Below are 25121 nucleotides of genomic sequence, written 5' to 3' on the forward strand. Positions count from 1 at the left end.
TTAATTACCATTTCCCCTTCTGGCTGTCCTGCCAGCTCTTTGACCTTGGAAAGCAGTGCCAACCACCCGCAGAGCCTTGACCTGCTCCTTTGTAATGCCAGGTCGGTCCAGAATCCGAAATCATCCAGCCAGCATGGTGTAGTGGCTAGAGTGCTGGACTAAGACCGGGGAGACCCGAGTTCAAATCCCCATTCAGCCATGATACTAGCTGGGTGACATGATAACACTTGATTTAAATAACAAGCCATCCAAGAAACAAGGAGATCTAAAGCCAATTTGAAGCCAGTGACTGTAAAGCAATCAGCAAGGGAAAAGCAGCCCTCCAAAATGTTGCTCGCCACTCAAATCACTTGAATCAATTTGAGCTCAAATCAGGGCTGATTCAAACTCGAATCTGGCCCTTTATTCTAGGAGTCATTCAATTTGACTTCAAATCACTTGAATCACCCCAATCTGAGCTTCAATTGATTCGACTTGAATCAATGTGCACATCTCGAATTCAAAAGCTCTAGGCTGTCTGAAGGTAGAACAGGAGCAAGGTATAAAACATAAACTTTGGAAATTATGTGTTTGATTTAGTATACCTAGATCAAATAATAATAACATGACTAACAATCTAGTAAGCACTTTCTGGGCTGAAGAAGTTAGTTATGTTTAGTCTAGAGAGGATATAAATTTAGCAGGAGGGGATCGTACTTATCTGATTGAAAAGACCCAGCGTGGTGTAGTGGTTAGAGTGCTGGACTAGGACTGGGGAGACCCGAGTTCAAATCCCCATTCAGCCATGATACTAGCTGGGTGACTTTGGGCCAGTCACTTCTCTCTCAGCCTAACCTGCTTCACAGGGTTATTGCGAGGAAAAACCTAAGTATGTAGTATACCGCTCTGGGCTCCTTGGAGGAAGAGTGGGATATAAATGTAAAAATAAAATAAAATAAATAAATAAAAGGGTCTTGGAGAGTTGAGGGGCAGCAGTTGTTTAGTGTAAATTTAAGTTGTGTTGTCGAGTCCGTGTTGACACCTGGCGACCACAGAGCCCTGTGGTTGTCTTTGGTAGAATACAGGAGGGGTTTACCATTGCTATCTCTCATGCAGTATGAGATGATGCCTTTCAGCATCTTCCTATATCGCTGCTGCCCGATTCAGGTGTTTCCCATAATCTGGGAAACATACCAGCGGGGATTCAAACCAGCAACCTCTTGCTCACTAGGCAAGTTACCTCCCCGCTGTAGTTGTTTACCTTATCTCTAAAGGATTGGACAGTACTGAAAAGCTCCAAGGACAAATTTAGAAGTTAAAATTTAGGAAAATTTTCCTACTTGTAAGAACTGCTGTTCTGACAGAAGAACAAGCTGCTTAAGAAGCAGTAGAATTACTATTATCACCTATCCAGTAATGACAGATAATTTAAGTGTTATCTTCTTGCAGTTGCTACAAAATGTCTTTACCCAAATGATTGTGTGATGCAGAGTAATATTTAAATGCGTTTGTTTTATATGTATTGGTCTAAATAAGGCCTGAGTTAATTGTGACCAACCCAGCCAAGCACAGCATATACCGTGTATTATAGCATTGTTGCAATCCTGGGTAAGCGGCAAAAGCAGGAGGCTTATCCAGTCCCTGGTGGGCTGCTCTTGATAACTGATAGGCTGCTTTTGCATTGGTGGGTTACAAGTTGTGCAGGCCTGGCTGTGTGCACTGCATAGTCTAAAGTCAGCTAAAGCTGATGTGCTTTAAAACCACAAGCAGGAACTTAAGTCTAAGTTGACCCTCAGTAGTAATAAAGAATGATCTTACAAGGCGGAGGGCAAAGATCTGACAGTTTCGCTAACATTTGTATTGACAGTGACATAATTTATATTTTACAGTTTACACAGTTCAGGCAGCTGAGAAAACTTCCAGTAGCAGTCTATCAGATGCTAATTCCAAAGCTTTGTTGGTTTGCAATGGACCTTTAGAACATTATGAGTTTCTGATCAAGACAAAGGAGCTGAGGAATGACGAGCAGCAACTAAAAGTTATACAATGCCTGCAGAAACTACATGAAAATCTTAAAGGCTACAGTATTGGCTCAAAACACATCTTATCAAAGGTGAGGTTGTCATTATTATTATTATTATTATTAGATATTTCTATAGTTTCTTTAATGTTCAATTTAGATTTCTTTTCTAAGTCCTCAGCACAACAGTTGTGTGAATTATATTGCCTTATCAGCCCGATTTACATGTAAAAAAACTGGGATGAAGACCAAAGCTCACGACCATCCAGTGAGGCAGAGTATGGATTTGAACCCTGGTCTCCAATACCAGTCGTGATCACTGGACTACAGTAGCTGTAGCAGAGACTGGTTTAAAATTGATTTCTCCCTTGGAGTAGGAGGTCATTGTTTACAAAGGGTTACCTTCCCCTTGCTCTTAGTAGACAGGAAATTCTCAGGTAATTTTCAGGTTACAGGAAGTTTGTCTCCTCCCAGCATGCTCTGGGAACCAGATCCCCAGTTCATTCTTGTCTTTCCTCCTGGTAGGACATGTGTGCTGAGGCTCCTGCCCCATAACTATGCTTCAACATTTGGTGAACATCTTTATTATTTATTTGATATCTATACCATCCTTTCAAAAATGGCTTTGGCTATTCCTCTTCAGTTCCTTGGTGAGGCTATGCCCACCCTGCCTTCTATTAAAATTTTTTTTAAAATAAAAATTAATTGGAGATCTAATTGGCATGGATCCCATGCGGGCAAGGGAATCCTTGATGGGATCGCTATCAGAGATCTCGGCATAGAGGAAAGAGGCAAGGTTCAGAGGCCAACGCTTCTAAGAAGCACGGCCATCTTTCAGACTCAGCCTGGCCCTGAGAGGCAGAAGAGTGAGAGCAGTGGCCGCCAGTAAAGGGCACAAAAGGGCTTGCGCAAAGCTCAAAGTACTCATGCAACCTGCCCACCGCCAAAGTGAGCAAATTTTTCTGCAAAGGTAGCCTGCAGCAACTCGCTTTCTTTACAAAGCTGACGTGGGCTGAGCACCTCGGCAATGGCTGCCCTACAACAACAGGCCACCGCCACCTCTCAGCTGATCCCACCTCTCGCCTTGCAGCTGATTCTGCTTCCTGCCTCTCAGCTGGCTGCGCTGACTGCCTTGCAGCAGGCTGCATCACTCGCCTCATCCACAGCTGCTCCACCTAGCCCCTTACTAGCAGCACAGCCTGGCCTTGTGTTGAGCACGCTGACTAAAACTCCTGGCAGCTGTAACACTCCTCCTCTTGGTGGCTGCCCCAACCGACCGTACAGTGCCCATCCTTCTGGTGGCCGCTCCAACTTGCCTTTTTGGCACCTGTGGCTGGCACAGCCTTAACAGTGCCTCCTGCCCTGTCAGTGGCCGCACCGCTTGACAGCACACAAGCTGCCCGGTGGCCACTCCAACAACTGGCCTTTTGGCAACTGAGGCTAGCGCGGCCTTAACAGTACCTTCTGCCCAGCCCAGCCCACAGCCACCCATGCCATCTGTGCTTTCTCCAGGCCCTCACAAGCACCTGTGGCTCCACTGCTGGCAACACTGCTCTGGCAGTTGACTCGCTGCTTGGAGCCCAGCAGGAAGCAGCCTCGGTGGCCTTGCCACCACCAAGTAGCAGCTTGGATGAAGTCCTTGGGCTTCTCGCCCTCAGTGGTGCCCCTTCAGCACATGTGCATGTCTCCGAGTTGAATTTATTGCCCTGTGCCCAGCAGGAAGCAGCCTCAGGGGCCTTGCCACTAGTGGCGCACAGTGGCTTTGGCAAAGGCTTTGGGCTTCTCACCCTCAATGGTGCCCTTTCAGAGTGTGTGCATGTCTCCGAAGGGCTGGCACATGGAGCAATTGAGGCCCAGCACCTTTTTGCCCAGCAATTAGCTGTGCTACTCTGTGCTTCCACCACCAAGAAACTGCATGGTTCACAGCTTGGTCCTGTACAGCTGGAGAGTGAATGTTATGGCAGACCAACAGCTCTGATTCATCAGATCAGCAGCTGCAGGCAGAAGCTGCAGGCCAGCTCCCAGTGAATACCTTGCGCTGGGATCAGCAATTCCCATGGGATATCTTGGAATATTGTTGGGAGATGGCGGCAAGGGAGCTAAGAGCTCAATCTCAGGACCTTCGTGATCAGTTAAGGAGATGGTAGCACGGGGATTGTGGGCACTAGTGAACCCTATCGGTGTCACCTTGGCCGCCCAGAATACCGCCACGTGAACGGCTATGAGTTGACCCATCAAGACTATGGAGTGCCACAACATCAGTCTCCTCATAGGGAGGCATCCTTTTTAGACAGAGGCGCAACAGGGCTAAGGAAACGTAGAAGGTGTCAGTGTTCCTCATCTGAATCTGAGCCCAACTTACCAGAACCCAGGCGCTTTCACCACCCTCATTGAGGTGGCAGTGGTTTAACTGGCCCACAAATTGAGCAGTGGTAAGGGTACCCACCCCTCCCCCAACTTGGGCTCTGGGCATGAAGAACCTATTAATAACAATACTACAGATACAGATGAAAGAGAGCTTTCTGAAGTAGAGGCCTTGCAGCCCGCAAGCCCTAGTTTACGACTATTTTCACAGGATTCTTATGGGGTGATCTTGACTAAAGCCAAGAGTAGGCCTGCTCAACTTTGGTCCCCCAGATGTTTTTGGACTACAGCTCCCATAATCCCCATCCACAGTGTCTCAATAGCCAGTGATTATGGGAGTTGCAGGCCAACATCTGCAGGAGGGCCAAAGTTGAGCAGGCCTGGCCAAGAGAGTAATTAACACTGCCTCTACGCCTGCAGAGGCATCAGAAAACACGGCTCAGTCATACTTATTGCAGGATGTTTTGCCTTCTACTAGTCATCAGCAACTGGTGATGTTCTTCCTCCCTCTCTTCCACATTGCTATGCTAGCCGAATGGGGCGATCCCACCTCGGCAAAACAGGTGAGCTCCTGCCCCTACCACTTTTTTAACGTACTATAATGCACAAGGACAGAGATGAGCAGCTCAGAGGCCCAAGGATAGGAGGACTGATGTTTTCCTGCTCAAGGCCCACAAGGCTGTAGCCGTAGACATTCGGGCCTCAGCTTCTACCTCTATATTTGCACGAGCATCAGACCTGTGGGTCAAGGACCTACTATCCAAAGGGGACACTGGCCAGGCTGCCAGTATAAACTGAATAAATTGGCTAAGGTGACCACATTCATGGCCGGCACAAATCTGGATTCTATCCAGGCATCCTCCACCCAGTGATGGCAGACATAGCTCTCTGCAGGGTCTTATGGCTCAAGAGTTGGCAGGGGACGCTTGGTCCAAATTCATTTTGGCACCCACATCATTCAGAAGGGGCTGGTTGTTTTGCGGGATCATTGGGACACCGTCCTAGTGGAAACACGGGACAAGAAGAAGGCCATGCCTTCTGGGAGCAGGGACCCGTGTAGGCAGTTCTACACTAACTGTCATCCCTTTCATCCCTCCAAGCAGGGCTCCAGGTTTGGGGGCAACAGGGCATTCTGGAACTCTGGCTGCATCCCAGGGGGGACCAGCAACCAGCGGGGTCCCAGAAACAGGTCAGGCTGCCACCCAGCTGGGGCAAGGCCCAGTCCAAAGCAATACTGTAGGCAGGTTGCAGCACTTCATCTCCAGGCGGGCTCTTTCCACATGGGACAATTAGGTAATCAACACCTTAACATTAGGCTATTTCCTAAATTTTGCCACATGCCCACGTGATCGGTTCACTGTCTCCTTGGGTCCCAAGAAACCTTCCAAACATTGCCTAATGAAGCTGGTGATTTGGCACCTGATTCAGATCTGGGCCACAGAGCCAGTGCTATCAACAGAATTATGTTGAGGTGCTTACTCCATTTGTTCTTGGTGCCCAAGAGAGACAGAACATAGTGCAAGAGGCGGTTTCACATGGAGTCCCACCGGACTGTCGAGGCGATAGCCCCAGCCGATTTACCTAGCCTCCATAGACCTGATGGTGGCTTACCTCCACATACCCATCCTTCCTGCCCACAGGGGATTCCTGTGATTTTGCTACAGAAACACTTTTCAGTACAGGGCTCTATATTCAGACTCTCCTCTGCGCCAAGAGTCCTTACCAACATCTTTGCAGTGCTTGTGGCCCATATGAGACTCGGGGGCTTGCTGTCCCTACACCAGGCAGGGACAGACATTTACCAGGCTGTGTTGATACGCCAGTCACATGGCTTCATGGTGAACGAGACAGAGTCCACTGACCCCATCTTTGGTGTAAAAATATCTGGGAGTCCACTTTGATACCATTTCAGACACCATCTCCCTGCCTCTGTACAGGAGAGAGAAGATCTGCAAACAGATCCAGCCACGGCTGCAGTGATCCCAGGTGGATGTCATCATGGTATTGGCACGAATCCTGGGCTCCATGATTGAGTGCATAGGATATATGTCTTGGACAAGGTGTCATACCCAGCCGTTGCAGTGGGCCCTCGTCCATTTCAGAATGAAATCGTGACATGTACCAACAGGGGAGTTCCTCTCCCCAAACAGGTTTGGCAGTCTCTGTGCTGGTGGATTTTCCCAGCAATGACAAAGGGTGATCCCCTGACAGATGCCAGTCAGTTGGGATGGGGTGCCACTGCTGCAGCCAGTTGGCACAGGGATAGTGGTTGTCGGAGGAGCGGCACCACAACATCAGTTGGCCAGAACCATGAGCTCATCAGACTGGCCTTTGTAAACTTCCAGCACCTAGTGCATGTTCTGATTCAAATGGACAACGCAACAGCCAAGTCCCATTTAAACTGTCAGGGAGGGTCCAGGTCCCTGACACAGGAGGCCAACCCACTGTTTTACTGGGCAGGGAGTCCCCTGGCCTCACTCAGGGTGGAACACCTCAGTTGTTCCACCAATACCAACTGGCTCAACCACCAGACAGTAATCCACTCAGAGTGGGCACACCACCCCAAGATCTTCCTATAGATTCAGCACCACCTTGGTGCTCCCCAGGAGACCTGTTTGCATCCCCAACCAACCCCAAATTTCCGTTTTTCTTCCTGCGCTTCCTAGCGGAGGGCATGGACACACTCATGTCCCCTTGGCCTCCCTGCCTCCTGTACACCTTTCCGTCCCTAGCACTCATTCCAAGGGTGCTGGCAAAGCCTGGTATGGAAACGGCAGAGCTCATATTAATCACCCCGTTCTGGCCAAGGCAACTGTGGTTCACCAACGTGCTGACTCTATCCACCACGGATCCATGGCAGCTACCGTAGCAGCCAGATCTGCTATTTCAGGGTCCTCTGCTCCACCCAGACTGGTTACAACCACGCCTGGAAGTTGAGCGTGTGGTCTTAGAGGCAGAAAGGTATTCCAGGGTAGTTCAAATTACAACTCTGGTCTCCCGGCACCCATTGACTCTATCAGGCTACCTGGGCAGCCTTCCTTAGATGGATAAGAAAGGAGCAAATAGAGCCCCTCACAGCTATGGTGTCTCAGGTACTGGCCTTTCTCCAGTCCAGACTGGACCAGGGTTTCCAGCCCAAGTCCCTTAGACGCCAAGCATCAGAGCTGGCCTCAGTGCTCAAGCTTAAGGGAGCCGACTGCTTTGCCCTACACCCACACACTTCCTGGTTTCTGTGAGGGTTTGTCAATATCACTCCACCACCAGTTCATCGGTTCCCTTTTGGAACCTCCAGAAATCCCTGACTTGGACACCGTTCGAGCCTTTTGCCTCAGTTACCCTTCAGTATCTATCTACAAGGTCCTGTTCCTAGTTGGAATGGAATCTTTATTTCAGTCATTGACCAGACAAAAATACCACACAATAGATAAGTAGTAACCTCCAGCTATCATGATTCTGCCTATACTTTCTTACAAAAGTTCATTTACAATGTAACAATATATAGTACAGTCGACACTCATGATTTTGCTTCCTTCCACAGCTTGCAATGTGGCAAAATTTTGCCACCTTGGTGGAAACATTAATATCACTGTCAGACAAAAGGAGGCACACAGAAAAGGCCAATGGCCTACCTGAGAATCTAGACAAAATAGGTGACAAAAGTGCTAGCCAGATATCTCTATAAAATAAACAGTGAAGCAACATATGATCAATTGTCTCAACCACTCCTGACTGACACAGGCATAATCTTTGAGCAAAAGGAATACCAAGATAGCGACCCTCTAGGAGAGCTGAGGGCAGCACATTCAAGTGTGCCAAGGCAAATGCCCTTCTCGATTTGGCAAGAACAAGCTCATGTGAATATTTAGCTGGTCTGTGGGTTATTTACCTAAGAAAGGTAAGTGTCTGACTCGGGCCCTGTCTTCCTAAGTCACTATGCCCCAAATCTGCTGCCTAAGGAGACCAACATGGGGATACTTAGCCCATAACTTGCTAATTTCCTCTCAACTCCCTCTTTCCATGAAGATACAAAGCTGTCCTTCAGGACCAGAGGTGCGAGACCTACTTGACCAAGACTTAATTCAAATAATAAGAGATCTTTGCAACCCAGACATGTGCTTCAATTGGTACTAACCCCATTTCCAGCCTTAACGCTTTATTGGGCGTCCCTTTAGGCACCCTTAGAATTGTTCTAATAAATTTGGTTTGTACCAACACTAGAGGGCGGAAATCCTTATAATTGCTCAGCTGGGCGCCATATAGTAGTTGGGCTAAAATTTTCCCTTTGAAGACTTGAATTGCAGCAGGGAAGTAACCATTTCCCTTCCCGAAAAAGAATCTAATAAAAAGAATCTAATGAGCGCCATTGCACACTTTTGTGCCTCTTGTGTGGCGGGCTGGCTGCGGGGCAATGGAGGCGGCGCTGGTGGCAATGGGCCCGGCCTTGGTGAGGAGGAGGCAGCGATTGCCGGTTGGCCAAGAAGGTGCGGGGGAAAGGGGAACCGCTGGCCCCAAAGCTGAAGGGCTGAGCAGCTGCGGCGGCAGCCAGAAAATGGTGGAGAGAGAGGGAGCTGAGGAGGAGCTGTGGCGGCTGCCCAAGAATGATGAGGAGGGAAGGAGCCAGGCAGCAGGCTGAGGAGGGGTGGCAGCGGCCGCCCGAAAATGGCGGGGAGGTAGGGAGCTGGGCGGCAGGCTGAGGAGGGGCGGTGGTAGCCATCCGAAAGTGGCGGGGAGGGAGGCAGTAGGAGGCTGCCAGCAGGCTGAAGAGGAGGCGCGGCAGTGGAGGGCAGGTGAGACTGGGGCAGGACATTGGTGGGAAGGGCAGGAGAGACTGGGGATGGAGGTTGTGGGGGAGAGTATGACGCACAGATGCTCTGTTTGGGGTCAGCTAGTCTATTATATTAATTCTCCTGGGTGTGCCTTGGAATGTGCGTCCCAGTGTCCGGCTGATTGGCTGGGGGGCGGATGCGCCTGATTGGCCAAGATGCACCCAGGAGGATTGGTCACCATGGCAGTGGCGGGCTGGCCACGGAGGCCAGAGGCAGCAGCAGGCCCAGCCCAGCCGCGGAGGCAAGACCCAGGGGGTGGGGGCACAAGTGGCGGTGGGGAGGAGAGGTGGCTGGGCCTGGTATGGGCCGGCCGTGGTTAGGAAGCAGAGACTGGGGCAGAAGGTTGGGGGAGGGGAGAAGAGGTAACCGCCAGCCCCAAAGAGTGCACAGATGCTCTGTGCGGGGTCGGCTAGTATAGCAAATTTCTGAAGGGCTCTGCGCAAGCCTAACTCCTTTTTTCATCAGGCCTAGGTAATAGTGCTACTTTCATTTGCCTGGACCCTAAGCATCCAAGGGGACGCCTGTGGCACATCCTGTGCAGTCACTATGGAAACCCTTGCTTGTGTGTGAGAGCTCCATATTGGTACTCTTGTGTGCCTTGAGGTTTAGTAAAGTTATCCCCCTACCTGTAAAACAAAACATCCCTCCTCTCTGCCTAAGCTTACTCTAACTTTAAATATATATATACAATTTTGTTGTTTATTGAATCCTCTTTGCTTGGTTTATAGGTGCTTACTAAAATTACTGTGTCATTCAGCTCTTTATCCTCATTGATGGACAGATTCCCCATGAGAATTATTGGGTTATTCTATACTATTAAAATTAAGGTAGCAGTCTGGTCCCATGATGAACTTTTTGCCAGACAATGGCAGAGTCAGACTATACACAAAAATGAATGATAGATAATGGATTATTCCACTATGTTTCACTTACTTCTTCCTAGGACTTTAGAGAGGTCAATTCAGGGAATTGACAAAACTGGGCTAGAGAGAGGCAAATGCTCGTAGATCCTTGGGAAATGTAATAATATCCTGGGAAATGTAATTATATCCTTCCATGGGAAGGGTAGGACTCCCTTTAACTTTGTCATGTATATGGGAACACAGAATGAAGGGGATGAGATTAAGTAGTTGGAGGAATATAATGGTAGGCAGTTGAGGGTCTAAAGGCCATAAGAAGCAGTCTTCCACTGAATTGGACCAATGGTCCTTTTAGCCTACCAGCAGCTTTGGGAATTACACTTCAGGGCCTTTTGCATGATAAGCATGAGTTCTACTAGTAAACACTAAGGTCGTTCACACAACCTCACTCACCTGGGTCTGGAGAGGGCTGGGGCGAAGGCAGGAGCCATCCTGCCTTCCTCCACATGATTCAAGCCACTCTTGGGCTTCCTGGTGCCGCACGTCACACGAGCAGTGTGCAGCGCCTCCAAGAGTGGTCAAAGAGCAGGCGGAAAGCAGGATGCGGCTTCTCACATCCCACAATGCACCGTGTGATGAGCACAGTACGTTCGGGGATTCCCCTGGGCACCTAGACTGCCTGGCTTTGCAGCCCGAGCAGAGACACAGCCAGAGACCTGGGTAGAAGGGCATGCTCGCTTTTCTCAGGCTCCCTGGGAGGGCAGCACTGGTATTTACCTTGATCCCAGTGCTTCATATGCCTACCCAGGTAGGGCTGCACAAGCCTGGGGGGAGATGCTCGTGTGAACAGTCTTAATGTCTCTTCATGGAAAGAGACAGACTATTGAACCAGATAGATTATAGTATATTGATTTAGCCACTTCTAAACAACAGATATTAACACTATTACAAGGAAACATTTTGGAGACACTGGCTGACATCCTGATGAATGCAGCACGCATGTTTTGAGTCCCTGTGGGCACGCAGCAGTAGACCCTGTGCTACTGACTGGCTCCTCTGGCATGCATGTTGTTGTGGAAGAGGGCTTAGAGTTCACAGTACTCCTGTTCTCCAGAACTACTCTAACATTGGAAGCCTATCATTGCAACACTCGCCCCTCAATGAGTATCACTTTGTTGTTAATCCCTCAGTTTGGAGATCTTTTTCGGAGCTCTTCACAATCTGCTTGGTATTTTGTCATCTTGAATAATTTTGTGTCATTGACAAACTAACCTCCTTCCCTGCTTACTTCTGACCCATGTCAGATAAGAATGCTCTTCTTGCAGGCAAGGAGTTGTTGGACTGGAACTAATAGCTAATGATCCAAAATGTAATGTTCAGAGTTTTCCATCTAGTTCTTGAGTATTCTAATGCAGATATGCTGTCTTGATTTTCTTCTGTCTTTTCTTGTTTAGTGTTGAATGTTAGCATGCTGAAGACAAGTCTTAAGAAACAGACACACTGAAAAAGCAATTCTCAATTTATTTATCTCACTGTATTTTCAAAGCACTATTTAGTCTTTGCAGCCAACTCTTATTAATAGAACAGTTTCTGAACATTTTGAGCTACATTTTAGTGTAGGTCCAAATTAAATCTTCAAGTGGTTTTGGTATAATAGCTAAGCTTTTATAGCTTGCTGGATATACCGGTACTTTAGAGTCACAGAAACCTCATACACTTCTTGCTTTTTTGGTTGCATATTATGCCTTTTGCTTATATTCATTAATTAGTATAGTTGTAAGGCCATAGTGTTCTTTACTGTATTTTTTAATGCAGTTTTGATTGGAGGAATTCAGAAATTGCTCAACTCCACATGAGATCAGAACACTGTGATTTTAGGTTTTTTTACTCTTTGTATTACATTTAAAAACTTGTAAAAAGGCAGTATTTTAAAATGTGTAAATGAGTAAATTTGTGAAATACTATAGTTGATGTCCGTGCAGTTTAATAAGCTAATGATATTTATCTTAATACGAGGTTTGTTTGTTCTGTGAGGAAGTAATATTTGTTTGGAATACATGCATTAAAAAAAAAAAAATCTCCCTAGCTGCTTGGGAAAAATGTAGCAGGTTGAAAATCTAAAGATAAGAAAAGTCAAGCATGCTGAAATATTTGTAAGTATGGCTGAAATTCAAAGAGCTTTGACATTCTTTTAAAAATGCAGTTTCCTATTGTATTCCAAGGACACGTGGGTTATGATATACCTTACTTCACTGTTTTCCCTCACAGCATCACTGTGTGATGGTAGATAGGGCAGATCTTATTATATTATCTTTCTCAAGGTCACCCAATTGCCTTCATGATGACTGAGTAGAGATTTGAAGTTGAGCCTTGCCCAAATCCAGCACTGAGTTCTCTGAATCAAATGGTGTCAGTTGGCAGGAGACCATCCTCCATCAGTTCTTGTTCTTTCAAATCTTTTCATTCCTTGCTGAAGATTAAGCTGAAGTCAACTTGCCCTGCAGCATTGGTGCCTTAAGGGAAACATTGTAGCCTCTTTTTGTCCATGCTCTTGTGAATTGTGGGAGAAAGCTACTACCGTATGACTTATTTACATGTAATGCTCAGTTTTACACATGTAATGATACCCTTAAGATATTAAACTTAACATATAAGATTTTGTCCTTTAAGTTTTTCTTATTGTACATTTTATCTACTGAAAGTTCTTTTCAGCTATTAAGTTGCACAACAAGTTTTGACTTTCTATACAGAAGCTTCTGAATTTATGAAGGTGTCCTGGCTTTTTCTGTAATAAATGTGCATATGTATCTATCATGTCTATTTTTGTTAATTGGCTTTTTAATATGGTCATAAAAATAATGAATACCATTCTTAATTCGTAGTTGTTTACAAGACACAAACCTCCAAAAGGCCTTTATGTGTATGGAGATGTTGGTAAGTTGGAAGATTTTAACACAAATATATTTCAGTGTTTATATAGTCAAATATCTGCAAATTCCTCCAAACTAGGTGAATTGGAACATTTAATTTAATTGACCTAATTGCACCACATAGATCAAAGTGTTTAGTTTTGATTGATTTGTGGCTTGAGCTGCTAATCATCTGTATTTGGTTACATTGTTTTTCCAAGGTAAAGATAAATATTGACGAACATCAAAGAAACAAATAGGTTTATCCATATTATGTTATTAGGTCCTTTTGTGGAACACAGATTTTCAGTGTGAACAATTTTGAGGGCATACCTTCATATGGAAGCAATAGACTACATCTGGTTCTGATATTATCCTCAGTTCAGATTCTGATAATACAAACTTTCCTCTCCACGTAAGCTGAAATCTTGCTTCCCAAAGATAATGATTTTGTACTGTTCAGATCACGATTATGATTTCATTAGCTCAATGCTAATGAACAGTCATTACTGTAATCAGTACATAGTGTTGTAAATTAACAACCTGTTGGGTATGTGTGTTTTTATTTGAAGGCACAGGAAAGACAATGGTGATGGACATATTTTATTCTCATATAGAAGTAGAAAGGAAAAAGAGAGTACATTTTCATGGCTTCATGCTAGATGTGCACAAAAGTAAGTTTAATTTATACCCTACTCTTGTAAAACTATCAAGGTGGTTTATAATGAAGTCATATAGTCAATAAAAACAGAAAATATTTATTGTTTAAATGTGTCTAATACATTGAAATATTGTATGGATGTAATGGTTCTTGCTCATAAGTCAGTCGCTCTCTTATATTTGACCCCCTTCTCATCTGAATAATTGTGATGGCATGGATAAGAGCCACCATCTAAAAGCAGACAATAGATGGTCCCTGGAGAACCTGTGATATTTTATTTGGGAGAAAGCCCTCTGCAAATGTTCCCATTCCCCCTGGAATAGCTATGGAGAAAACACTGCCAGGCCTGAGTACACAGCCTTCACTCTTTCTGTGACATCAGCGAGCAGCAGATCCATTGTCTAACTCTTGCCATCCTTATTTGCAGGATTAGCAGCTTTTAGCTGTAACTGGAAAGTGGACAATGTGTCTTCCTGTTACACTCCTATTCAGAGATGGAAATAGCCCCTGAAAATGCAGAGGAAACTTATTTGCCAATGCAAATGAGGATGAGCAATGAAGAAATTAGGCTTTTAAAAACGTATTTTAAAATACAACAGAATTGTTTGGAAAACATGCACCAAGGTGGGAAAAGGCAGCAGAGTGAATGATTATATCGACACACACTCTCCATCCACTTGGTGGGCATTTTCTTTTTCATATATAAAGTAAGTTTAAACAATCTACCTGCTTTCTAGTGGCTGCACTGCTGGGATTTCCCAGAATATCCACATTCCACTAACTGTCAGTCAATCTTCATTACGGTCATTGACCAGAAAAAAAGACAAAAATACAAATAAAAGAAATTTAGATATAAGCAAAGTAGTAAAGTAAGATAAAATTCATAGACACATACTTATAATAAGACAGCACACTAACTGTGTGGTGAGGAGATATTAGCAGAGAGAAGGACTTGAACTAGTCCCTGATTGGTGCAGAAAGAAGATGTTACCACAGACTTAGTGACTAGATAGTTCTACTTTCTAGTAACCTCCTTTTCTGCAACTGTTGAAACCCTTTGTGTAGTAGGTGGTGTGCAAAGTAGGATAGAAGATTTGCTTTGTCGTTTGTACACTTACCTGGGACTTACAGCTGAAGATTGGGTTGGTTATTTGGTCTGAAGTACTCCTTTAAGACCTTCAAATTTATTATGTAAGAACAGATAATATTTTGTAAAAACTTTGTTAAAAACGTTAAAAGCATGTTAAAAACAAACGTTTTGGTGTCAAACGCCAGCTTCAGTGTTGTTGCTCCATCTTCTGTGGATCACCTGCTTATAATGTTCACAGCTTTAATTACACACACTCTGGCAGTAACTTCAATCAAACAATTGAGGTAAACAAGTGGTGATGGTGAGAAGACTAGAGACAAAGGGAACCAAGGCCATACAGCTGTGTGTCTGTATTCCTACAATACATACTCCATAATAGCCAATATACTTCACGGTCTGCTTTAACTCTTCCCTGCCATTTACACTGGGTTTGAGTTTCTCTCTCTATATTGCCTATCTAATCTTTCTTCGTACTAACCAATACTCCACCTCCAATACATCCACCTTAATAAGCATTGTTATTCCTTCATGATATTTCATGATACTTCATGATAAGAAGAGCCCCTGGTGGCGCAGTGGTAAAACTGCCGCCCTGTAACCAGAAGGTTGCAAGTTCGATCCTGACCAAGGGCTCAAGGTTGACTCAGCCTTCCATCCTTCCGAGGTTGGTAAAATGAGTACCCAGAATGTTGGGGGGCAATATGCTAAATCACTGTAAACCGCTTAGAGAGCTTCCAGCTATAGAGTGGTATATAAATGTAAGTGCTATTGCTATTGCTATTTGGTCATATGTACTGCCCATGGCCTCTCTTACTTCACATACTTTGTATCTGCCAAGTGTTCTTTAAATCTAGTGATTAACTCTCTTCCTGTTTCTCCAATATAAAATTCCCCTCACTATTTACAAGTTATTTTATACACCATACTCCCTTTAATCCACAACTCCCCTCACCCATTTTACATACTGGGCAATCTGTCTTGTCACATCTTCTATCATATAACCTCATTCTCCCCAGTTGTTGTTCCGACATCTTAGCTGACTGAACCACTGTATTGGACTTAATGTGATATTTATGCAACATCCTCTGACATTGTATTAAAAAAATTGTCAGCTACAAAAGGAATTTTCAAAACTGGTAAGCCAGGTACAAAATTAATTCCTGCCATTCTTCTTAAAGGAAACCTATAGCCATTACTTTGTCCCAGTGCTATAGCTCTTTCTTTTGATCTTTGTATTCCTTTGATGAGACTGTTACTGCTCTTTTAACTATATTCTCCATAGTGTGAGTTTTAATAATCTGTGGATGTGCTTATGTATTATTAATAATCAAATCTTTCTCTTCTTGTTTCCTATACCACTTAGTCTTAGGACTACTCCCTGCAAGATGAATTTCCACTTCCAAATACTGTAACCGACCCAGTGCGTTGGGACTCTCTCTAGCTAACCTGATGCTTCCTTCTGCATTCATCCTCTCAAATATCTCATCAGCTTGTTCTCTAGACTTAGTTATGATGATTATGTCATCAATATATCTTTTATATGGGAGTATATCCTGTTTTACACATTTCCTTTCTAGTTTTTCCATATAGCTAATAATGGTGCGAGGCAATTGCCCATAGCAAGTCCTTGTTCATGGGAATAAAATTCACCATCAAATTTGAAAACATTGCATTTTAAACTGACCTCTATCATTTCCTCTATATTCCCAATTGTAAATCCATAGCAATTCACCTGTCTTTTATTCATCCTCAATAACTCAACTAAACTTTTCTTGGCTGCTTCCTTATCTACATTAGTAAACAGTGCCTCTACATCAAAACTTTCCATATGGTATTCATTACACGGATTATTAAGATTGGACAATTATTCTAATAATTGGCATGTATTAGCCAGATGTGATGGTATACATTTCAGTAAAGGAGTGAATATAGTGGTTATCAGCCAGCTTTGTCCATCAGCAGGACTATCACATCCCAAAATAATAGGTCTGTCTTTAATATCTTCTGGGGATGCAATCCTTCCCACTCCTGCAATGTATGTGTTAACTACTATATATGCAATTTGGTATGCAAATTGGACCCCTTACTTCTTTGACATGCATATTCCACACCCCACCCTGCAATGTATAGACCCTATTTTTCTTATTCTTATATTAAGTTTCCCCACAGCATTCTTCACTCTTTGGCCTCCCCCACTACTCCTCCTTCCCCCCCTCAGCTTTCTACCATATTCATCTTTCCTTCCCTAAGGTCCTTGCTTCTCGGCCGTCTGTTTATTATCACTCTTCTGTCAAGCTATGTGGATCCTGAAACCCCTTATTCTTATCCTTAATTGCACTGATTTTCAAACGTCTGTGACTGACTAACATTTTCCTCTCAACTGACTGAGAGCATTTGTAATACATATTTTTTAACAAGCAACATCACTCTCTCTTCTCCAGTATTTCATTACTGTTTTCAGATGCTTTAGAAATTGTGTTTTCCCCTTCACCGCACACAAGCTGGTACAACCTTATTATGAAAGTGTTTGTTCATTTTCTCTCTCTTTTATGGATTGTGCGATAAAGTTTTGTGCTAATGGAAAATAGATGTCTTGCTAGTAGTGCTAATTCTAGTTGTAAATCTAGCGAGAAGGAATACTGGGGGAAACTCCCACCCACAAAAAAGTATTAGTTAAGCTGACTAGTGCCATGACTTAGTTTAAGATATTCTACAAATAACCCATAGTGGGGAAAAGCTGGTAGAGAAAAAGGACTGTGCATCACCAGTCAACACAACTAATGGAGGTGTCTGTCTAGTGTTGTGTTGCTGTTTGCTTTAAAATGTAGTCTGTTTCACCAGTTAAATTAATTTCTGACTTAAATGTTGTCGTGTTATGAACGCAATGTTGTTTAGCTTTATTAACCCTCTCAAACTAAATGAAAGCATTAATCTGTGGATTGCATTCCTTTTAGGAATACATCGCCTTAAGCAGAACTTACCAAAAAGGAAAGCTGGATTGATGGCAAAATCATATGATCCAATTGCCCCTATAGCTGCCGAAATAAGTGAGGAGGCTTGTCTCTTGTGTTTTGATGAATTTCAAGTAAGTAATAAAATAAATTTTATTTTAAAAAAATATTACATAGTAATTCATAATATACATTAAATATTTATATTAAATATAAAAATTAAATAACAGTACAGGAGGGCATCGATATCCATGGCTTGGTAAAAGACACCTGAACTCAGCATATGGAAAAAAGAAAAACAACACCATCGACCTAACAGAATAGAAACTATCTAGAAACAAGTCTTAGTGTGAAGAAGTGTATATTCCATCTTTCTCTTCCTGTAAAAATTGGTCTTCTTTTTTGCTAGCAAAATATGCCTCCACCTAAGTTGTCAGAAGTTATTTTGTGTGCTAATATTGCATAGTATTTTGGTGTCTTCTGTTCTTGTCATTCAAAAATGTTGGTAATTTGAGATCTTCTATGGTAGTGCTTTCAAAAGTTTGTGGCATTTGCTTCCCCACCCCATCCCCCACTTCTATCAAGGCCAGAACCATGGACTGCCTTACTCTGGATCCAGGCTTACTATTTGGACAGATCCCAGCTTATGAACAATACCAAAAGGTGTTTATGCCCCCTAACCACAACCTCCCTTCTGACTATACAAACTTGTGGCAAATCCAACTTAACCAGACTTCTCTTCCAAGACATCAGATTCATATTCATGTTCCTGGCATGGCAAGAGTAGAAAGGAAGGTGCATTACTGAGTAACCTGCCCTTGCAATTAAGGACTTGATCACCTTTGATCTGTAAGCCAGACTGCTGGTTACCTCAGTAAACGGTGTCTCCGAATCCTCATTTTCTGAGGTAATGTGGGGGCTAAGGAGAGTATTTGATGGGAAGAACTGATGGATAGGCATCCTATGCCCATCAATTCTGCCTTGCAGATCCTGTGATTTCTGCCTCTCCTCTGCTGATCTTCTATCTAGCCTCAGAGCCCTGCAAGAAATAAAGAACTGGCCTGGTAGAGGGCATTTACAAGCGAAATCAGTGGGAAGACTCCATGACTCTTTGCTGGCCTAGTTACATTGTGTTACATTGTAAAGTCATATTTGAGCTTCAGAGACACTCCCAGGTTATCCCAGTGTTATGCTGGACCTCAGAGGCATTTGGAGTGCCTCTGAGGTCCAGAATAACACTGGGACAACCTGTAGTTCACCTCTCCTAGCTTTGAAGGCGATAAGGTGGGGCCTTGTCCCTATATCCCTGAACCTTGGAAATATGAGATGCCTGTAGATTCCCTTACACTTCTCCTGATCTTATATTGATTTTGGAATGCACTGGAAAAGGAGTGAGACCTCTCACTGCTTTCCGACCTGTTCCAAGGTTCAGCATGAGGTCTGGAGATTCCCTTGCCTGAACCAGGAAAAGGGCAGAACAGTCTCCATACCTTGTGCCGAGTCCAAGAAAAGGTTCGAAAGCAGCAAGAAGGCTTGCTGCTTTCTAGTCATTTCTGAAGTTAGCATGAGATCCCCTGTCCTTTCTCTGGCTCAAGAGAAGGGTGGAAGATCTTGCCAGTGCCCACCCCAGCTACCGCCTTATCATTAAGGGTACAGGGTATTGGTTGTTAACTTAGAATAATGCTTTCTATAAAGAAGTTCTGAGAGCAGTTTACATAGCAACAGGAATGCGAGGATGCCTTCCTGTCCCAAGGTAGCTCACAATCTAAAAAGAAACACGAGGGCAGCAACACCACCAGCAGCAGCCACTGCAAGAGACGCTGTTCTGGGTTGAATAGGGATAGTTGCTCTCTCCCTGGTAAGTATGAGAGCTCTTTGTTTGGTTGGTTAGGGTCCCTGTCCCTCAGCTTTATTCTGAATTACGCTAGGAATGTGTGAAATCTAAACTGATCAGTATACTGATCTCAGGATGCCCAGAATGGCAAGTCAATGCTCGTGTGGTTTTCTGGTCAGCACAAGTACTTAATATTTAGAATAATGCAGATTGCTGTATTTGAAAAAGGGCAAAATAAATAAATGGAGCTGTGGATGCATTCCTGAATTGAATTATTTTTTCCACAACAATATTCAGTTGCTTTATTCTGTAGTCCTGCCTTATAGGCAGTGCCTTTTGGAGACCTTTTTATGCTCTAAGACATGATACAAGCTTGTTTACTTCAGCTTTGGAATTTCTTGTTGATAGAAGAACCTTATAGAGTTGTAATCCAAATGTATTACACTGTTGTAGTCTAAGAAACTCAGGACCAGAACTGTCCTTCCTGTGATTCAGACATTGTTGTATGGAACCTTGCCACTTCCATTTTGCAATATACCAGTATTTTTTCACTTTGGCATGTGCGGATTCACAGCTGGGTTAATAGTAATCAAGGTGGCACAAGGCAATCAAGTGTGTTTGTTTCCTGACAGGTGATAAATCTGTTGAGGAGTTCATCATTAAAATACTTGTAATCCCATTTTGTCCCCACTATATCCAGCTACTGAGCTACAGACCATTTGTAAATGACCGATGGAGAATAGGGAATATGATAAACAGCATGAAGTAGCCAAAAGCAAATTATACCAGTCTAGCCTAATTTCTTCCTTTGATAGGAAACTGGCATAATAGACTATGGAGATATAGTGTATATATAATATACCTTGACTTTAAGGCCCTGGATATTGTTAAATGAATAATTGAGGAAAGTGTTGGTTCTGAAGCCGGTAGCTGAAGAATCAGAGTAACTTAACTGTGTTAATGGATTGTTATGAAAATGAAGTGAAGAGATGGTTTTGATAGGGTAGATGGGCAATAGACTGTGAGTAGTGGTGGTATCTTTGGATACAACAGTAGCTTTTTCAACAATGAAAAGGAGCATGGGCATCACAAAAACACACCCATACAAAGAGGACTTATGGGCAAGATATTGGACTTCAGTATACTTACTAAGATAATATTTAATGTATGTCAGCATATATGTATGCCAAAATATATTGTCTGATAAAACACCACTTATACTTGTTCCCTTAATATTATTATTTTACTCTCACAATAGCTCTGTGATGTTGGTCACTGTTATTCCCATTTGCAGGTGTATACTTGCAAGAGAGACAGAGACTTGACAAGGGCTATCTAATGGAGGTCTATGGCTCCATAGAGTTCAGCCCAGGTCAAAATCTGCCACACTATCCATTGGACTAGACTAGTTCCTTGTCTCTACTTTCTGTACTGCTAAAAGGTGTTTAAACAAAGAAACATAATATCTGGAGAGGGTTTGCAGTAGAAGTAGGCATTTCTAGAAAGCTTCTTGAAAGTGCTGTACTCCTGAACAATAGTTCTTCTGAATGAGCGATTCTTTCTCCCTGAATCCAGCAACATGAAATAATGGCAGCAGTGTCCTGCACCTTGCCCTTGTTCAAGGAGAGAACAGATGTGCAAGAACATCCCTCACATTAAGCTGGTTTGGGAGGCATTTATTTGTCTTCTAGTATCCATGGTTGGCATATGTACAGACATCAAGGCAGGACATTTACTTGGAGCTGGTAACTGAACTTGGCTCATAGATTGAATCAGTAATGCATGGTTGATTGGGTATACATGCATGGATGACTGGATATGTGCCTGGCTTTGACAGATGCTTTTGGGCTTTATGTGGAATGTGTGGTCCTGAAGCTTGTACTGTTTGACCATGATCACCATCTTAACAGAACATGTGCCACCTAAGACATTATACTGTAGTTCCTATCTGGTGCCGACCTTTTGAGATCTCTACTGGCTGCCTGTCGAGAGCTCCAGTTGAGGACATATAAGTAATCGCTGGATGCGTTTCCATCGCAGGAATATATAGGGGCAGCAGGAACCACAGAAACAGGCAAGTTTGGTCATTTTACTGGTCAAAAAGTACACAATCAGTTGATTTTATCAAGTATGGTCAAGTATTCAAAGCATTAATTTAGTAGATCTGTAACAGAGACACAGTTGTAGGGTAATTGCAGAAACCCAAATTAGCCTCCTGTTAAGAAATAATGTAATTAAATTCTAAATTGTTGCATTCAGTTATTATTTATAAATTTCTTAGCTAACAATGTTATGCAGTTTAACATTGTTAGCTATAATATATGCCAACAATAGTCAAGAGACTACAGAGTTCCACTATGTGGAACCTCAGTGTTTGCTGAAACAGCTACAAATCCAGTTCAAAATGAAATTCAACAAATAAACCATGAATGGAAACAATAACAGAAGTTGGTTTTTCAGTGTTAGTGTAGTATGTAGGGTAGAGGATGCCTACTCCTACATGGATTTCATCTACCCGGATTTCTTTGCATCTGTTCATGTTGGAATGCAATGCTAAAATTTGGGGTGAGGCTTACCATTGCCATTCCAGTGGTGCTACGCCCCTGCTTCTGCACTGAGCAAATGTGTAGCATTTCATTCTTTTCAGAATCTGGGATGAAGAGAAGCGTACAGTTTTATGAGTAGTGGAACCACTTTGGAAATGGCCTCTTGCTAGGTTCAGTCCAAATGTACCAGTCCCTCCCTGAGATCAAGCTCTGCGCTGAGATAAACCAGTTCTGCAAACTTAGAGCAGAAGCCTGCTGTAGGGATGTGCGGATCTGGTCTGACGGTTTGGTTTGTGGGTTCATGATCAAACCGAACCACCACCAGCCAGTTCCGTCGGATTGGAACCGGACCGCCGGTCAGGTCTGGCAGGTCCGCAAACTTTTTTTTAAAAAAATTTAAAACGTAAAAGAAGTACCTGTAGCCCCTTTAGGGGGCTTGCTGTAGCCGCGGGGGGGTGGGGTGGGGTTGTCCACGCGGGTACCACCCCCGCTGGCTTCCCTCCACCCTCCCGCTGGCTTCCCTCCCCCCCCGCTGGCTTCCCCCCTCCCCCCCCCCGGACTCAAACTGGTCCGGACTCGAACTGGTCCGGCCTCGAACTGAACCGGGCCAGACGGTTCTGTGCACAGCCCTAGCCTGCTGTTCCTAGAGCTGGCTGGCTGATGCCGATGGTATCGTCCAGAAACATCCTCCCCTCAAGTTCTCAGAGCAGTTTTGCACTTAAAGGAAAAACAGTCCTTTTTTCCTTATAAGCAAAAAACTTTTTTAAAATAAGGATAGGCACCTGAACCTTCATGTGATGCTTATGAAAATAAAAATCGTGGACATCCCATTTGAAGCACAGGAAGAGTCAAGGCTGAAGACTGAGCCAGTGTTCAGTGCACTGATATGCACATCTGTCCCTTCACTTGTGAAGCTCATAGAAGCCAGGCTCATTCAATGCTCCTGGAATGCTGTGAGTGTACTTTTTATAGTATGTCCATCTTTGTCCATGGTCTCATTTCATGCTCATGTATTTCCCCGCCCCACGCCACTGCCCCACCAATACTGTTTATGTGGTTGATATTAATAGTGTGTAGGGGGGAAGAGAAGCCTTATTAGATGGAACCCACAATAATTGAGCAGTAGTACTAATACTAACAATATCACATGCTTGTTTTTAAAAAAATACATTTTGGATTTATAAGCTGGTAAAGCTATTAAAAGCGTTTATTTAAAAAACAAAACACCTAAGCTCATATCTTTGTGCTAACACTAATTACTCCTATACATGCTTATGTTTGTCCTTCATTATAACGAACAGTACCAATCAGAGGATGACTGAGCTTCAAGCACTTACACAGATAAATTAACGATTGGATTTTTAAAAAAAACTTAAGTGAAAGAAAAGCAACTCTAGGTCATAAAAATCTTTTCTCTTAAATGCTAATGAAATTTTTCCATTCTCTCCATTAGCAGATCCCTCCTATTGGTAATTTGTATCTCTTTCTTTTATTCCTGTTTGTAATGAATGCTGGGCACAGAAAGAACCTGAGTGTTGAGAATTGCTTTCATTTTTGTCTTCCCTTCCAAAGCTATACAGGATCAAAAGGACATAAAATGGCACCCAAGTATACAGAATGACTCTTGCTTTTAATTTTTTTAATTATATAGCTTTAAAAAAAATCTATTTTGGTAGGCAAATAGATTCAAATTCTGCAACATCAAAACACCAATTGAGAAGGCCATTGCACTTCCTCAGCTCATAAATATTTCACATTCTAATGTGCCAAAGCTGTTTGCCTTGTTAAAGTCTTCCAGTTGTAAACCTATATGGTCATATTACATGTCTTTTGTAGAACTTGCATTTCTTCCTCTTCTCCTTACTGTTTTATCTTCCAATGAATGAATCAAGACTGGTAACTGTGGTTTTATCCACTTAATACCTAGATTGTTTTTTGCATTTATCCCATGCCCAAAGATTCAGTTTTTCCCTTTCATGTATAATTTATTTCAGGGTCCGCAGTCTAAGGACCACCATTGAAATAGAGTCGGAGGCAAATCAAGAAGACAATCCACATTGAGATAATCAATTTAGCCTCAGGTTATTCATACATTTTTATTATACACATACATACACATACCAGAAACATAAAACACAATCCCCACAAAATTCCTACCAGTCCCAATATTGCAACATGTTTCTTCTTTACATACTATGCAATAACACGTGTCCATTCAATCCAGGTCCGCTCCCCATTGGTTCATGAACCAATCTAGGTTAATGGACTCTGCACTAGGGGTGTACATGAACCACAGTTCGAGCACAGTTTGAGAATGGGGCCTGTGAGCGATGCCAGTACGTGAATGACATGTGCGTGCTGGTGCCACAAGGGGATTCTTGGGACGCATGTTGCCCCAGCAGGAAGCTACATAGGGTGGCAGAGAGCAGGTAAGGCTGTGCTCTCCTCTTTTTTTTAAAGCTCCCAGGCCCTGCTCCCGAACTGTGCTTGAACCGCAGTGGTGTACACATCCCTACTCTGCACTGAAACAATTATAAATGCTTCTCTTGTCTTAAGGAGGCTATTATTAGACCATTCTGGAAGCCTGCATTTGATCCCTTAGTGTTAGCTAATTACAGACCCATTTCCAATCTTCTATAGTTGAGTAAGGTGATCGAGCAGGTGGTCGTCTCTCAGATCCAGGCAGTTTTGGATGATACAGATTATCCAGACCCATTTCAAACCAGCTTTTGAGAAGGCAGTGGGGTTGAGACTGCCTTGGTTGGCCTGATGGGTTCTAACTGGTTATCGACAGAGGGAGTTTGACTCTGCTGATCCTTTTGGATCTCTCTGAAGCTTTTGATACCATTGACCATGGTATCCTTCTGGACCGCCTGAGGGAGGTGGAATTGGGTGGCACTGTTTCACAGTGGTTCCACTCCAACCTCTCTGGTAGATTCCAGATGGTGTCATGTGAAGACTGTTGTTCTGTAAAACAAGAACTGAAGTATGGAGTTCCACAAGGCTCCAAACTGTCCCCAGTGCTTTTTAACATCTACATAAAACTGCTAGGAGCGATCATCAGGGAATTTGGTGCAGAGT

General features: G+C 43.6%; 1 protein-coding gene across 4 annotated transcripts in view; it reads left to right on the forward strand.

Moving 5' to 3' along the window:
• AFG1L (AFG1 like ATPase) overlaps positions 1–25121 on the forward strand; it is a 109845-nt gene that overhangs the window by 3877 nt on the left and 80847 nt on the right. For all 4 annotated transcript variants that reach the window (XM_053296118.1, XM_053296286.1, XM_053296036.1 and 1 more), the window contains exons 2-5: positions 1869–2092; positions 12932–12983; positions 13531–13632; positions 17664–17794. In XM_053296118.1, coding sequence (XP_053152093.1) covers positions 1869–2092; positions 12932–12983; positions 13531–13632; positions 17664–17794 — 509 coding nt within the window. The remainder of the gene's footprint in view (positions 1–1868; positions 2093–12931; positions 12984–13530; positions 13633–17663; positions 17795–25121) is intronic.

The sequence above is a fragment of the Hemicordylus capensis genome, chromosome 1 (genome assembly GCF_027244095.1).
Source record: "Hemicordylus capensis ecotype Gifberg chromosome 1, rHemCap1.1.pri, whole genome shotgun sequence".
NCBI classification, from domain to species: Eukaryota; Metazoa; Chordata; class Lepidosauria; order Squamata; family Cordylidae; genus Hemicordylus; species Hemicordylus capensis.